Below are 14,339 nucleotides of genomic sequence, written 5' to 3'. Positions count from 1 at the left end.
TATAGACACTCATCTCACCTTTCAGCTGTGGCACAAGATCCTCCTTTCCTGCATAAGGGTCACAGCGAAAGCGGTCCAGACGATCGATGGTGCACTGCCCGACGACGGGCTTCCGCCCGAACTGCCTGTGGTCGATGACCTTGATCACCAGCGGGGGCATGTACAGTTCCTCCTTGGGCAAGAACTGGGGTCACAGAAGCAGGCGTCACTCCTCCGTACCAGACCAAAGGCACCGGCCCAGACTCTGTTTGCCCGTTTGGTGTAGCCCCGGGGACTCAAAGTAAGGAGTTCAGGAATGTGTGCGTGAGGCGAGCAGTGCCGTACTTAAGGGCGTGAGCCTCGAGCCAGCCTGCCTGGGGTCAGGTCCTGGCTCTGCCACCGAGCTCCATGACCTCAGCTCTTCAAGGCCCCGGTGACGTCCTCAGTAATAGGAGGGTTGTGGAACTGCTGTGTGCGAACTGCTTAGCCTAGTGCCTCAGTACCCGGCTGTGGTCTCTAACAGGACGCAGAGTCGGCGTGCACTTAGAATGAGTTAGAATTGCCAAGTAACTGAGATAAAACTGAATCTCCAAGGGAACCGTGTGGCTTGGGAATCTTTTAGCCTTGGAAGTTCAGCATACAAACACGATGCTCCTTTCCCCCTGATTCCTCCTGTTCATCCATGTGGGATTCAGTGGCCTCGGTGACACTGTCTGATTAGGGAATCATGGGCTGGTCCCAGGGTGCGCCCGGTATGGGGTTCAGAGAGTTTCATCTCTGGCCTTGCACACGAGGAGAAGCTGGGGTTGACGGAGTGGCTCTCCTCACTCCCGCTGACTGAGACTAGGTTCAGACCAGAACTCGGGGCTGGGGGAGGGGCTGGGCAGTGGGCACGGGAGATGGAGCATGTCATGGTCCCCACCACCCCAAAGGGGCCCTGCAGCTGCCCCTTCCCCAGCCAGCTAGTCCCTATCTGGAGGCTTCCGGTCCACGTACACCTGCAGGGGCAGGACTGAGGGTCAGGGTTCCACCCTCCAGGGCAGGGACCAAAACCTGTACCTGAGAGCTGAATAGATGGCAAGGTTATTCGAGAAACACGTAAGTATTTTTCATAAATATTTCTGTAACACTGGGGATGTGTGAAGTTTCAAGAAACCATTACTACAGTGTGAGAATCTAAGGGAGAAAAGTCACTGACAAGCTGAATCCAAGGCAGGGTTCTTCCAGTTGCTGTGAGTCTGGAACATACAAACTACATGTGTGTGGGGCGCAGGGGGTGCGAGCTCTGTATGTTCACATTTCGAATACAACTCAGCTACGCAACACGCATGTGCCTTTGCAGTCTTGATACTGTACCACTTTCATGAAGAGAACAGAACTCGGGAAGTTGGGCGTCTTCTTAAGGTTTTTGATCACCACTGATTCTACCCTTTCCCCTCCACACTCCACAACAAGGCTGGGGGAGGTGATAGAGGCCATCTGATAGTTTTTCATGTTTCTTAAGCCCCAAGCTAGAATCTGAGAAAACGGTATAAAGAGAGAGGAGGAAAACTCAGTATATTACAAATAATACTCAAAAAATTCTTAATAACTGCCAAATTCTTTAAGATTGACTTGTGCAGATTTGTTTAAAATCTCTGAGACTATTATCCTAGAAAGCCCCTAGGTCATGCTGAGAAAACAGTTTTGCCCCTTTTCTTCTGCCTGAGCGGCTAAAAAGCAGAGCAGTGAAGGGTGCAGGAATCAGATCCTGGCCGTGAACCCTGGCAAGTTTGGAACTTCTCTGTGTCTCGTCAGCAAACAAGACTGACAGTCTTACCTATCGCAGGGTCATTCTGAGGATCAAGTGTAAACTCCTTAACACAGTGTCTGACATGTAACATTTGAAAACAAAAGCTGTTGTTTAAAGCCATCTGCTTTGGTCTTTGGGAGCTCTGAGCAAGATGGCCCGAGAAGGGAAATCTCAAGGTAACAGCTGCTTGCCTGGACAAGAGGGAGACCTTGAGAGTGGACCAGACCCTGTCCCTGAAGCTACCCATTAGTTCCAGCAGCCTGTGTCTGCTCTGATGGTCTGACATGTCACCATTTCCCGTTGCTCCCATCCGTCTCTCCACCTTGGCTCCCCTCTTTGGTCCTCTGCTCTCGGCTCGTACACTCACACACACACATACACACACACACACACTGCTCTCAGTCTGCCCTCACTCTCCCAGCTCTCCAGCTGACACAGGAAACTCAGAAATCTCCTGGCTCCTCGTAAATGAGAACTCTAGATTCCCTCACGAATACTGGAATTGACCTGTTCTTCTTATTTCTGTTTCCATGAATATTTCAAAATTTTGGACAAATTGTATAGGAAGTTGGAGACAGCAAGAGAATATGTAGCAAGATTCCATTTCCTACGAGAGTCCAGTTCTGTAGCTATGCCATTTGACTTGATCAATAAAACTTAGGGAGCTGCATACCTCAATAGCAGTGAGCTGAACCACAGGCCTGATCCCCTGGGGGACCATGTATAGATTTGGCGCCCTCTGGGAGGGAAGGATGGGAAGGTTGGAGCCATCCTGTAAAACAGACATGGAAACTATCAATGCCTCTCCTTAGTTCAAGCAAATGGTGTCGAGGATTATTAGCAAGTATTTTAAGCAGCTATTAGGAAAGAATATATGCGTGAGAACTCAGTAAGTACCTTGTGCCTCAGAATCAGCTCTGCGGTTACAAGGACATCCCCACAGGCTTTGTCTCCATTCATTACGGGGTGCCAGAGAAGTTTGGGTGTGACATCTCTTTCTGAGTTTAATTTTACCAGAGGAGAGCACATGCTTCGTCCTAAAAATTCATCTTTGCCCTAGAGAACAAGCAATCTTTAAATTCCCCAACAAATATCCCAATACACCTCCATCATTCGCCAAACCATCTTAGAAATTCTAAATTACCTACCACTTGGTCATTGTCAAAAAGTTCAATGATGACTTTGGGCGGATTCTGTAGAACTGTCTGGGGCTCCCCATAGATTTCAATTTCATCAAATATGATGGTCTGGTCCCATGTGGGATTCAGAGTTGAGTGGATGATTTCAGTGGTTTTGCTTCGATGGAGGAAGGAGACATGAGCATATGGATCTAACACAGAAAAAGAGAGTAACTGTGAGGCCATGGCTAAATTGTAGGTCCCCAAGACCCCTCATTTCAATCATATGCTCATCTTCCACTTGCACTGATCACAGACCCTCACCACCACCTGGGAGATAGACTGCCAAAGCAATCTTGAGAAAGAACAAAGCTGGAGGCATCACACTTGCTGGTTTCAAACTATATTACAAAACTATAGTAATGAAAACGGTATGGTATTAGCATAAAAACAGACATGTGGACCACTAGAACAGAACAGAGAAGCCAGAAATAAATGCATGCATAGGTGATCAGTTAATTTTCAACATAGGTGCCAAGAATACACAGTGGAGAAAGGACAGAATGAATGTTTGATAAAGGCACCAAGAATGCACAATAAAGAAAGGATAGTCTCTTTGATAAATGGTGCCACATGCAGAAGAATGAAACTGGAGCCCTGTTTTACACCACACACAGAAATCAACTCAAAATAGACTACATACTTGAACATGAGACCCAAGACCGTTAAGACTCCTAGAAGAATAGATAAGGGGTAAGCTTCTTGACATTAGTCTTGGCAACGATTTTTTTGGATTTGACACCGAAAACACAGGCAACAGAAGCAAAAATAAACATGTGGAAGTACATCAAACTAAAAAGCTTCTACACAGCAAAGGAAACAATCAACAAAACAGAAGGCCATGGAATGGGAGAACATATTTGCAAACCACACATCTGATAAGCAGTTACTATCCAAAATATGCAAGGAACTCCTACAAAAAACCAAAAAGCCCAAATAACCAATTAAAAAATGGGCAAAGGACTCAGAGATGATTCTCTGAAGGAGACGTACAAATGCCCAAAAGGTGCGTGAAAAGCTGTTCAACATCACTAATCATCTGGGAAACACAAACCAAAACCAGAATGAGATACCACCTCACACCCGTAAGGATGTCTAGTATCAAAAAGACAGGCGATAACCAGTGTTGGCGAGGATGCGGAGAAAAGGAAAGGCTTGTGCGCTGTTGGTGGGAATGTAGACAGGTGGAGCCACTGTGGAAAACAGTATGGAAGTTTCCCCCAAGAAATGAAACAGCACCATCATATGATGCAGCAATCCCACTTCTGGGTGCTTATTCAAAGCAAATGAAATAATTCTCTCAGAGAGCTACCTGTGCTCCCACGTTCACTCAGCATTATTCACAACAGCCACGGCATGGAAGCAACCTAAGCATCCGTGGCAGATGACTGAAGAAAGAAAATGTGGTATGTACATGTCTGTATGTATATAATTCAGCCTTTAAAAAGAAGGAAATCCTGTCACTTGTGACACCATGGATGAACATGGACGGCACTATGCTAAGTGAAATAAGCCAGAATGAGAAAGACAAACACTACATGGTATGACTTCTATGTGGTGGTCCCCCCCACCTCCTCAAAAATCAAACTATTGGAAACAAAGAGTGGAATGGTGCTTGCCAGGGGCTGGGGGAAATGGGGAGAGGTGAGTAGAGGGGTACGAATTTCAGTTCTGAGATGAACTGATGTATCGCATGAGGACTACAGTTGATAACAGTGTATCGTGTAACTGAAATTTGCTAAGCGAGGAGACCTTGAGCGTCTGTCTCACATACACAGAAGTAACTAGGTGAGGTGACCGGTGCGTAGTTGTGGGAAGCTTTCGTAAGGTACACCAGATTGTTACGTCGTATACTTTAAATATACAACTTTGTCAGGTAAACCTCAATAAAGCTGAAAAAAGATAAGTAAAAAAGAAGCAATCTGCTTCTCTTCCATGCTAAATAACTTCACCAAAACTGCAATTGCCCGGGAGCCGACCCATCCGAGCTGCAGCCTGGTGTCTAAGCTGAAAGCGGTGCATCATCCGAGAGGCTGCTTCGTGCTCAGCACTGCAGCATAGCACGAATGGGGCGCTTCGCTTTTGCTCCGATCATCTGTCTTAAATCGCAAAACGCAAGGAACGTGCTTGAGTTTTATGCAACTTTGGTCCAGAATTGGGATGAAGACTGTAACTGTGACTTTCAATGACCGAGTGCCCCCTGGTGGTGAATATTCAGAAAGGACTTCGAACCCCATTTGGAGATGCGTATTACAGGGCTAACTTGGAATCTGCTCTAATCTGTAAGAAAAGGAAACCATTCACAAGTTGGTTATCTGAGTGCTCGGAGCACACCTCACGAGTGATGTGAGCATGCCACAGTGTCAGGCACCTGCTTTAAGAGTCGTTCCCGTCAAAGCGCTGCTGGCCTTTGCATCCTGTAGTGGAAATCTCCCCAAGTCACCCAGATGGCACCTCAACTATTCATGATCCCCCAGCATTAGCACCGACCCTCAGCAGCAGCCCCCGGCCTTTCCCCAGCCCTGCCCACAGCCTTCCCCTTAGAACCAGTCCAAAGGCCATGAAACGAGCTGGGTCTCCTGGCTTTATGGTGCAGGGAATTTGGGGAACAGGCCACAGAGAGGTCCAAATGGACTCCACATTGCCTCAAGCCTGGTGTTGTAGGCAAATGGGCTAACTGTAATCTTTTTGTCAACTTGAGAGAGCTACAATAAAGGATCTTAATTTACCCATCAGCCCAAGAGCCCAGGGTGTGTGTATGTACATGTATATATACACATATACATATATACATACATATACACACACACATACACATACACACATATACACATACACATATATACACATATACACACATACACATATACACACATGTATACATACACACATATATACACATATACACATATACACACATATATACACACACATACACACACATATACACACATACACACATACATATATATACACATACACATATACACACATATATGCACACATATATGCACACACATACACGTACACATATACACACATATATATACACATATACACATACACATATACAGAGCTGTATGTATAAGCAGAGAGCAGAAACTGCTTTTCTTTTTGGTGCTTTTTATTACTTAATCAATTACTGATTATTAGTATTAAAAGGCCATGTATCTTCTGTGTATCTCCAGCACCCAGCAATAGTACTCAACATCCTCAGTGATTATTTAATGACTGAGCAGTTTACTTCACACAAATCAAACTCATCTCAACACGGAGAGCCTTTTTGTTATGAGAAATTACTAAAAGCATCCACTTGATGAAAGTAGAACCAAGCTAGCCTGCTATGTAATAACACATAAGATGGAGACTTGCGTCCCTTTACCTGAAAAACTATCCTTGTCTAGAGCCATGAGGTTTCTGGCTTGATAGATATAGCAGCGCAGATGGTAAATGTAGACCCCTAAAAAGAACAGGAGGGGGTTACTCACAAGAAACGTAGCATCATAAACTGCAAATTTTCTGGAATATTTGGAGATAATCCATGTTTCAGATAAATGGGTCATTCAAATCTACTTCCCCACAGTAAAGCACACACATAATGGTGATGACATGTGCTCCCAAAGGAGTTCTGTTTCCTATAAAATAAAACTTTAAAAATACTACAGTAAGCTCGCTGCAAGTGTATCACTCAGGAGAACATCACTCCTGTTGTAAAGCCTGCGTTTAGGCCACTCTTGTCATCACAGACCCTGATGATGAGACTTCGTTCGCAAGACATACAGAGATAGGGCTTCCTATGCTATTTCAGCCCCAAATCGAGGAAGCCGTTATCTGTTAAAAGTTCTTTTGATAGTTCAAAATCTTTACACTCCTCATCCCTATATTAATGTATATGCACTCCCAGCCCTGCCCCCACATTATTCTGAGAATCGGACTACTTGCAATCTTGTCTCTAGTGCTCTAAGATGAGGACAACAATAATACCACCTCCGAGGGTAGTTCTGAAGATTAAATGAGTTAATATATGCACAGTGCCTGGCATGCTAAGCCCTAGCTAAGCATTAGCTATTATTATTACAAAGAAAGTCTGCCTCATTCCAAAATTCCTAAAGATTATCATGGGAACCAACCTTACTTCACTTTTTTTTTTTTTAAAGATTTTATTTATTCATTTGACAGAGACAGCCAGCGAGAGAGGGAACACAAGCAGGGGGAGTGGGAGAGGAAGAAGCAGGCTCCCAGCAGAGGAGCCTGATGTGGGGCTCGATCCCAGAATGCCAGGATCACGCCCTGAGCCGAAGGCAGACGCTTAACGACTGAGCCACCCAGGCGCCCCCTTACTTCACTTTTTGAACCTCTTTTTCTAATTAAAACAATCTTTTGGGGAGCTTAATAGATAGAATGAGTACATATTGGACAAACTATGTCAAAGTCAATGATTTGACAACCCTCCACCCCAAATATGATTTTAAAAACTGTATCTGGAAAAAATCCTCTTCATCAAGTGATGGAAATAAAAGTCGCATTTGCATAAAGACATTTTAATCATAGTCAGTGACTCAGAGAGTTTTCTTGAGATAAGTCATAGCGGTGGAATGCACAAATCCTTTAAAACTTACTGCCAAAGTTACAGGAAACGATGGGAGTGTTTGCCCCAAACACGGCGGTGGCGCTGTACTTCTTGTCCGTGCTCTTCTCGTCTCCGTCCTCAGTCGTGTCTGCACCCTAAAGAGGCAGAAAGGTCCGTTACCTATGCCTAAACAAAGAGGCAAGAATTACAAAGAAATGGAATGGTGGCTTTGAAAGAGACTCTTCTCATCCAATCACTCCATGTTTAAAGATGAATAAAGTCCAACTCAGCAAGTGTCTTGCCCAAGGTCACTTAGCTGGAAAGCAACAGAGCAAGAGGTTGAAGCTAGTCTTTTGCCTCAAGTCCAGGCTTACCAAATCCTGATACTGAAAATCAAGGAAAAGCATAAAGGATAAATAAGGGGATTAAAAGGGTGGGGGGAGGATGACAATAAGCAACAGAAGAACATAGCAGGGTCAGTGTGCAGAAATATAAAAATAGGCTGCGTTTGGAAATGGTTCCCGACCACCATGTTGTTTTGGACGGACCACTGCCATTTTCTTATTCATTCCTTCCATCTTTGCGCTTTTCCCCTCCCTGCCTTCTTTATTGTGCTTCCATATGAATTGTTCTCTAATTCTGTGAGCCATCCTTCTGTTTTTCTCCCTCTCACATCTGCATGTTTAACTTTCTTGGTTTGTTGAACAGTTGTAGTTTCCAAGTTATAATCCAGAGAACCTGCGCCTGGGATGTTAACAGCAGCAAGGGTTTTAGAACAGATGTATTTGGAAAATGCTGGGTGAAACACCATTAAGCAGGTGTGTCTGCGGTACAACTTCATAGAACCTTTCCTATATTCACGGTGTATTCATGCAACAAGAGTTATTGAGCACCTAGGATGTGTAGCTTTCTCCCAAGTTATCTGCAGTCCTGCAGCACTAGAGGGGTCCCTGTGGAGTCAGTGGTGTTTCCAACACTCCTCTATGCTCCCTACACCAATATTAATTGAGCTTTGAGTACTTGTTACTTACGAGGGCACCTTCAAGTTTAAAGATGGCAGCTGCACCATGTGTTTCCGAAGGAGCCATTTTTCTTCTCCAGCGCCTACGTCGAAAGGTATCCGAACTACGCTGTTTCCAGTGAAATTTCCAGCCAATTAAAGAAGCATATTCCCAGCCATCCCGGTCTTCATATTCTTCCATGGCCTAGAAAAGAAGTACAATTTTAAATGCTAATGATAATCATCATCGTAACAACAACAGTAATATCCCTTAATTGATAAAGCAGATTATTTGGTCCATCAACAAATAGGTATTGAAACTCTACTCTGTTCCAAGCACTGTGTTACGAGCCCACGATACAACAAAGAACAAAGTCGACGGGCTGCCTGCCCTTGCAGAGCTGAGGGACTGTGGGACTATGGAGAGAGAACCAGGCAACTGACACGGAATGAGATGGTGCCAAGGTGGTGCCTATACCGTCACGAGAGGCGCCTTATTCAGACTTGGGGAGGGTTAAGGAACATGGTTTTTTTGTTTTTTGTTTTTTGTTTTTTTTTTAGGAAAATGGATTCTTTCTCAAATTGCTTTCCTTACTTCGTTAGCTCATAAGACATTGTTATTGTGATACAGTTTGGAAAACATTTTTATTTCTACCTTATATGGGAAAAAATGACACCACCCTCCCCAGGATTTAAACATCTCATCTAAGATAGTAGCTGGTATAACTAATAAGTAATAGATCAGAGTTTATTACTTCTGTAGTAACTAATAACTTATGAGGATAGGACTTTTTAACCTAAAAATGGTTTATATATAAATGCCCTCAGTTTTCAATGTTTTATGCAATTCAACAAATACGAGTGTCTCCTATGTGACGGGATTATATTAAGAGCTGAGGAAGCAGCGAAGACCAAGACAACACTGGGTCCTGGCCTTCGTGTAGCTGACACTGACTGGTGGAGAGTGTATGTAAATATCTTAAAAGTAGGACTAGATTTAATAAATGCAAAATAATACCAAATAATATTTATGATCTCAGAAATAAGAGCTCTATGTGGGTTATCATCATTGTAGGATTTTTTTTTTCCAACTTTGAATAAACATAATTCTAGGTCAAGCACAATCTTGTAATTGAGCCTCTAGTAGTGTTAACAGTGGCTTTGAAATATTTCCGGTAGCCAGGAGTGAGGAGGTTAGGGAACATGACCAAAGTCTCAGTGATACTTTTTGGTTAGAACTGGGCCAAGTTTCCAGCCTTCTGACTAGTGGCTCAGTATCCCCTTGGTGCTCTCATAGGGAAGGAGAGAGTCAAGTGCCTCTAGGAGCTTCTCACTCCATCAGGATACGGGTAGTTGAATAAGAAATATTCATTCATCGGCTCATTCATTCATTTAATGCCCTAATTAAAAGCATGGTATTGCGCCCGTTTTGCAGATGAGAAAGGAAATGAGGCTAAGATTTGAGTCCTTGTGTATCTCATTCACTGAACTATTGCCACTCCTTCGTTATGCTACCAGAATGATTTCTATTACTACTCGGTAGAGGTTCTCATCATTTAGCCTACTTCAGATCACCTGGGAGACCTGGTGAAACAGACTGCTGAGCCCCACCCCTGGCATTCTTAAATCAGTAGGTTTGGTGTGAGGCATTTCTAACACATTCCCAGGAAATGTGTTGTTGCTGGTTGGGGTGGGGAGTGCATTTTTGAGAGCAGGGAGGGTCTTCGGCCCCTTACTGGTGAATGATTTCTGTAGAAATAGCCAAGGGATGGAATTCTTTGGGGCCCCGGCCTAGCTCCCTCCCACGTCAGCTCCTACCCTTGCAGTGCTTGAAGTGCTTTGTGTTAAATCCTTCTTCCGTTTTCGGACCAGCCTTCGCCGTCTATGAGTGTGATACATTTTCTCTGCTGCAACCCAGGACTTGGGTTTATTATCAGGAGGAATGGTAATTCCATACTCCCAGCCTGGAACAGAGTTTGCAAATGGTTATCCCAAAGAGATGCATTTGCCAGATTGTCAGGTAAACTTCCTGGAAACATCCACTCTCTCTGCTCCCCCAACATTTTCTCCGGTACCAGTGAATGCCACTGCTCTTTCCACTTGGCTGCAATTCAGCCAAACTGAATACAGCTCTGTTCCCCTGGATGCCTCTCCAAACAACTTCCTCTGCGGCCAGGGCATTCTCTCCTTTCATCCCTCAAGTCACTCGTGGTAGTTAAGTGCATCTAAGAATAAAGCAAAGCGCGAGAGGCAGCTGGGACGGGGCTGAAGGGTGTGGCCTGTGTGGTTACACAGCAGGGCTTGAATCCCAGTATCACCACATGCTGGCTATTTACTAAAAAAGTTCTTGCAGGTAAACCTTTCTATGGCCCAATTTCCCCAGCATAAAGGTATAGTTTTAAAAAAAGAATTCATCAAGATAATGCCTGCAAATCACTGGGACTGTGCTTAGCACATAGTTTGTGCGCAATCAGTGCTAACTATTATTATGAGGCTTGGTATGTGCAAGATCCGCAAGGAATTTGTGATCTATTTGAACCCTTTTTTTATCCATGCTTGTTCTTTCTAAGGAAAACAAAATCAGATTTTCTCTTTTGATATGTCCAAATGTTATAGTTCATTTAACTCCAGATTACTGTTCATAGAAAAGGATAAACACCATTAACGGAACTATGTCAATAATCTACATTATTGTGTGTTAATTACACTTCAGAAAAAAACCCTATTGATGAAGAGGATGCCTTTTAAGGCATTTTACAGTCCTTCTTCCTGAGCCCCAGGGTCCTGAGTGTGCTGTTCCCAGGGAGCCTATGGGGTGTGATTAGAATAGAGAACATCCACATTCCAGTTCCCTCCCAAATTCTCATCCTGGATCCCTAGCATCTCAACTTGCAGACACCTGGTCCACTGTGATCCTGTATTTTTCACTCTTGCCGCCCCCTCCACCTGTCCAAGCACTTCCTTGTCCTTCAGATTTTGCATCTGAATCGTCACAGGTAATATCCAAGACCTGATTGTCACAGCCCAACAGAAGTAGGACTCCTCCCCTCAAGGAAACTTCACTCTGGTTAGCGCGGGCCTTGCTGCAGAGACCCCACCAGGTAATAGATCTAAAATGTTACCTTTCTCATCCACTGCCCGGTTTATATCATATACCCATGCGTCATCTTCCCACTCCCAACCTGGAGGGCATGTCAGCTCGCTGGGTGATGCTGCTTTATCACCATTCTTTAGAAAGTAAAAACAAAACAAAAATGAAGAAAAGTAAGCCATAGTGTCAGATAAGATGCAAAGGTGAGAGGATGCCTCACACTTAACCATGGTACTCACAGCTGACTCAGGAATCGCGAATCTCTATCACAGCTGCTACACAAGATTAGTTTTTTAGAAAAACTTCTGTTTCCACTATTGGGGGGTATGTTGGGTCGAACCATGGGAAATTGTTGTTGTAGATCAAAAATGGTCAAATATCAGCAATTTCTTATGGTTCAACTTAATATTATGAAATGGCGTGACTCTCTTTATGAGGAGTTATATTGGAAAGAAGGAATAAAGCACGAAAAACACGTTTTCAAGTACAAGGTAATGTCACTGGAGGTTCTAGATGCTAATCATTTAAGACTGAGCAAGATTTAGTTTAAATATTGACTTAAGTACTGACTACATTAAAATTGACAGTTATGAAAAAAGTTTCATAAGAACAGAATAAAGGTCGTCTATAAACATGGAAAAATGCTCAGGCTTTATTTTTTTTAATTTATTTTAAAAAATTATTTATTTATTTATTTAATTTTCAGGTGGGGGGGGAGGGGCAGAGGGAAAGGGAGAGTCAGAATCTTAAGCAGGCGCCATGCCTGGAACTGAGCCCAACATGGGGCTCGATCTCATGGCCCTGAGATCATGACCTAAGCCGGGCTCAGTCTCATGACCCTGAGATCATGACCTGAGCTAAAATCAAGAGTTGGACACAACTGACTGAGCCACCCAGGGGCCCCACAGCCTCACTTTAAATTAAGAGGGAAAATGGAAAGGCTATCAGGGTGCTGACAAAGCTGGTGTGGTGGGGGTAGTGAGTGTTCAGGAAAACAGCCCCCTAATACGCTGTTGCTGGAAATACAAACTTATACAACCTATTTGAAAACAGTCTGGCAATATTTATCAAAATTGCGTATGCACTGAAATCTGACCAAACCCATCCAGGGATCTCTCCTGGACATAAACTTGCAGAAGTGAATAAAAATGTATAAAAGGATGTTTACGGCTGCACTGCTTGAGAAAACCAAAGACTGGAAAAAAAATCAAAATGTCCACGAGGAGAGGGTATTTAGATAAATTATAGATGGTGCACATAATAAGACACTGTGCAGGCATTTTCAAAGAAAGCTCATAGATCTACATGTATTGATACCGAAGAGTGCCCAGGATATATCGTTACATGAAAAATACAAGTCGTTGATTCTATTTAGGTGCGGGGGGAAAAGGAAGTTATATAGGTGAATATGTACAGAAACGGGTTTTCAACGGTTATCACTGGGGGGTGGAATGTAAATCTGGGAGAAGAATTACTTTTCATTTCCTTCTATGCTGTTTGAGTATTTTAAAGACATACGCATCCCATTTGTTGTGATTTTAAAAGCTAGCTAAATAATTAAATATTTACAATAAAGAAAGCTGCACGACTCAAACTTCACCATGTACCAACATCTGGTTAAACAGACCCATGTCTCTTCTGGAGAAAATAATCAGAGGTCCTTGCGTAGCTTCTGCCTAAGGTCAGCACGAGATGGAGCAGAAGAGGAGGGGAGGCCGCGCCTTGTGGCCGGTGGATGCGCAGATCCCGTCCCAAAGAGGGTTTGAGGCTGTCCGTGGGGAGCAGCCCGCTCACCGCGTCGGTGTAGGTGTCCTCGGCCGGCTTCCAGTCGCCCCCCGGGTAGCGGCCCTCGTTCTGGTACACCTCGTCCGTGAACTCCGTGTGACCCGCGTCCGCCTCAGTCAGCAAGCTGCGGGCGAGGCTCGCGTTACCGAAGGAGCGACGGCGGCCAACAAGCCCGCTCCGCCCCGTGCCCGGGACACACCCACACCGGTTCCCTCCTGACGCTAGGGCTTGGGTTCTCCACGGAACCCTTCCTGCTAACGACTTCTGGCGCTCTTTTAAAGAAGGGGCCTGCGAGAACACTGAGACCTCACTCACGGAGGGACTCCTCACGTTAGCAGGGCTGCCCCTTCTCGGTCATCAGGGTGGGGACTGGGAAAACAGCCCTGTGGGCGGCTCCTTCACGGGCCTCGTGCTCCGTATTCTTGTTTTTCGGGGCCGTTCAGCTTTTTTGCAGCGAAACGCCTGGCTAACAGTTCAAAAGAATAGGATGTTGTCCACCCTCATTCCCCGTATTTTAAAAAATGGAGTGGAGACAGTCTCCTGAGGCCAAGTGTGGAAATTTTTACTCACAGCTTGCATGGTCTACGTAACACAAACTGAAAGGAGGAGTTTAAATTTTCTGGATAATTCCTAGGTCACTGGCCAAACCAGGTCATTTAAGACTCCAGACTCCATTTAGATACTTAAGAAACCCATACTGACTCTCGGCCATGCCAATTTTCCTCTTGGATTTGGAACTATTTTGACAACCCGTAAAGGAAAGTAAAGAGGCTCCAACTTTGACTTAAGTCTTCTGCCAGGTACCCACTCAAGAGAGGTTTCTTTTTCTTTTACCGTCCTGACATCTTTTCCCTGCCGAATCTTCCCCTAGAATCAAGCACCGGAAAGAAATCAGAATAGAAGTGGCCCCAACTATTTGTACAAATTAAGCTCATCCATCACTT

The 14,339-nt window shown here is 44.4% G+C and overlaps 1 protein-coding gene across 6 annotated transcripts in view; it reads right to left on the bottom strand.

Annotated features, from left to right (window-relative positions):
* The window catches only part of MYOF (myoferlin), a 158,832-nt gene that overhangs the window by 33,682 nt on the left and 110,811 nt on the right, over positions 1 to 14,339 (bottom strand). For all 6 annotated transcript variants that reach the window (XM_057308896.1, XM_026481667.4, XM_057308897.1 and 3 more), the window contains 11 exons: positions 13,405 to 13,519; positions 11,642 to 11,747; positions 10,338 to 10,483; positions 8,551 to 8,724; positions 7,569 to 7,674; positions 6,332 to 6,409; positions 2,920 to 3,101; positions 2,669 to 2,827; positions 2,445 to 2,543; positions 1,336 to 1,497; positions 19 to 184 (listed from right to left, as the gene is read on the bottom strand). In XM_057308896.1, the coding sequence (XP_057164879.1) occupies positions 19 to 184; positions 1,336 to 1,497; positions 2,445 to 2,543; positions 2,669 to 2,827; positions 2,920 to 3,101; positions 6,332 to 6,409; positions 7,569 to 7,674; positions 8,551 to 8,724; positions 10,338 to 10,483; positions 11,642 to 11,747; positions 13,405 to 13,519 (1,493 nt within the window). The remainder of the gene's footprint in view (positions 1 to 18; positions 185 to 1,335; positions 1,498 to 2,444; positions 2,544 to 2,668; positions 2,828 to 2,919; positions 3,102 to 6,331; positions 6,410 to 7,568; positions 7,675 to 8,550; positions 8,725 to 10,337; positions 10,484 to 11,641; positions 11,748 to 13,404; positions 13,520 to 14,339) is intronic.

The sequence above is a fragment of the Ursus arctos genome, unplaced genomic scaffold (assembly GCF_023065955.2).
Source record: "Ursus arctos isolate Adak ecotype North America unplaced genomic scaffold, UrsArc2.0 scaffold_7, whole genome shotgun sequence".
Lineage (NCBI taxonomy): Eukaryota > Metazoa > Chordata > Mammalia > Carnivora > Ursidae > Ursus > Ursus arctos.
The sequence above is the reverse complement of the archived record's forward strand: the minus strand, read 5'-3'. Positions and strand labels throughout refer to the sequence as shown.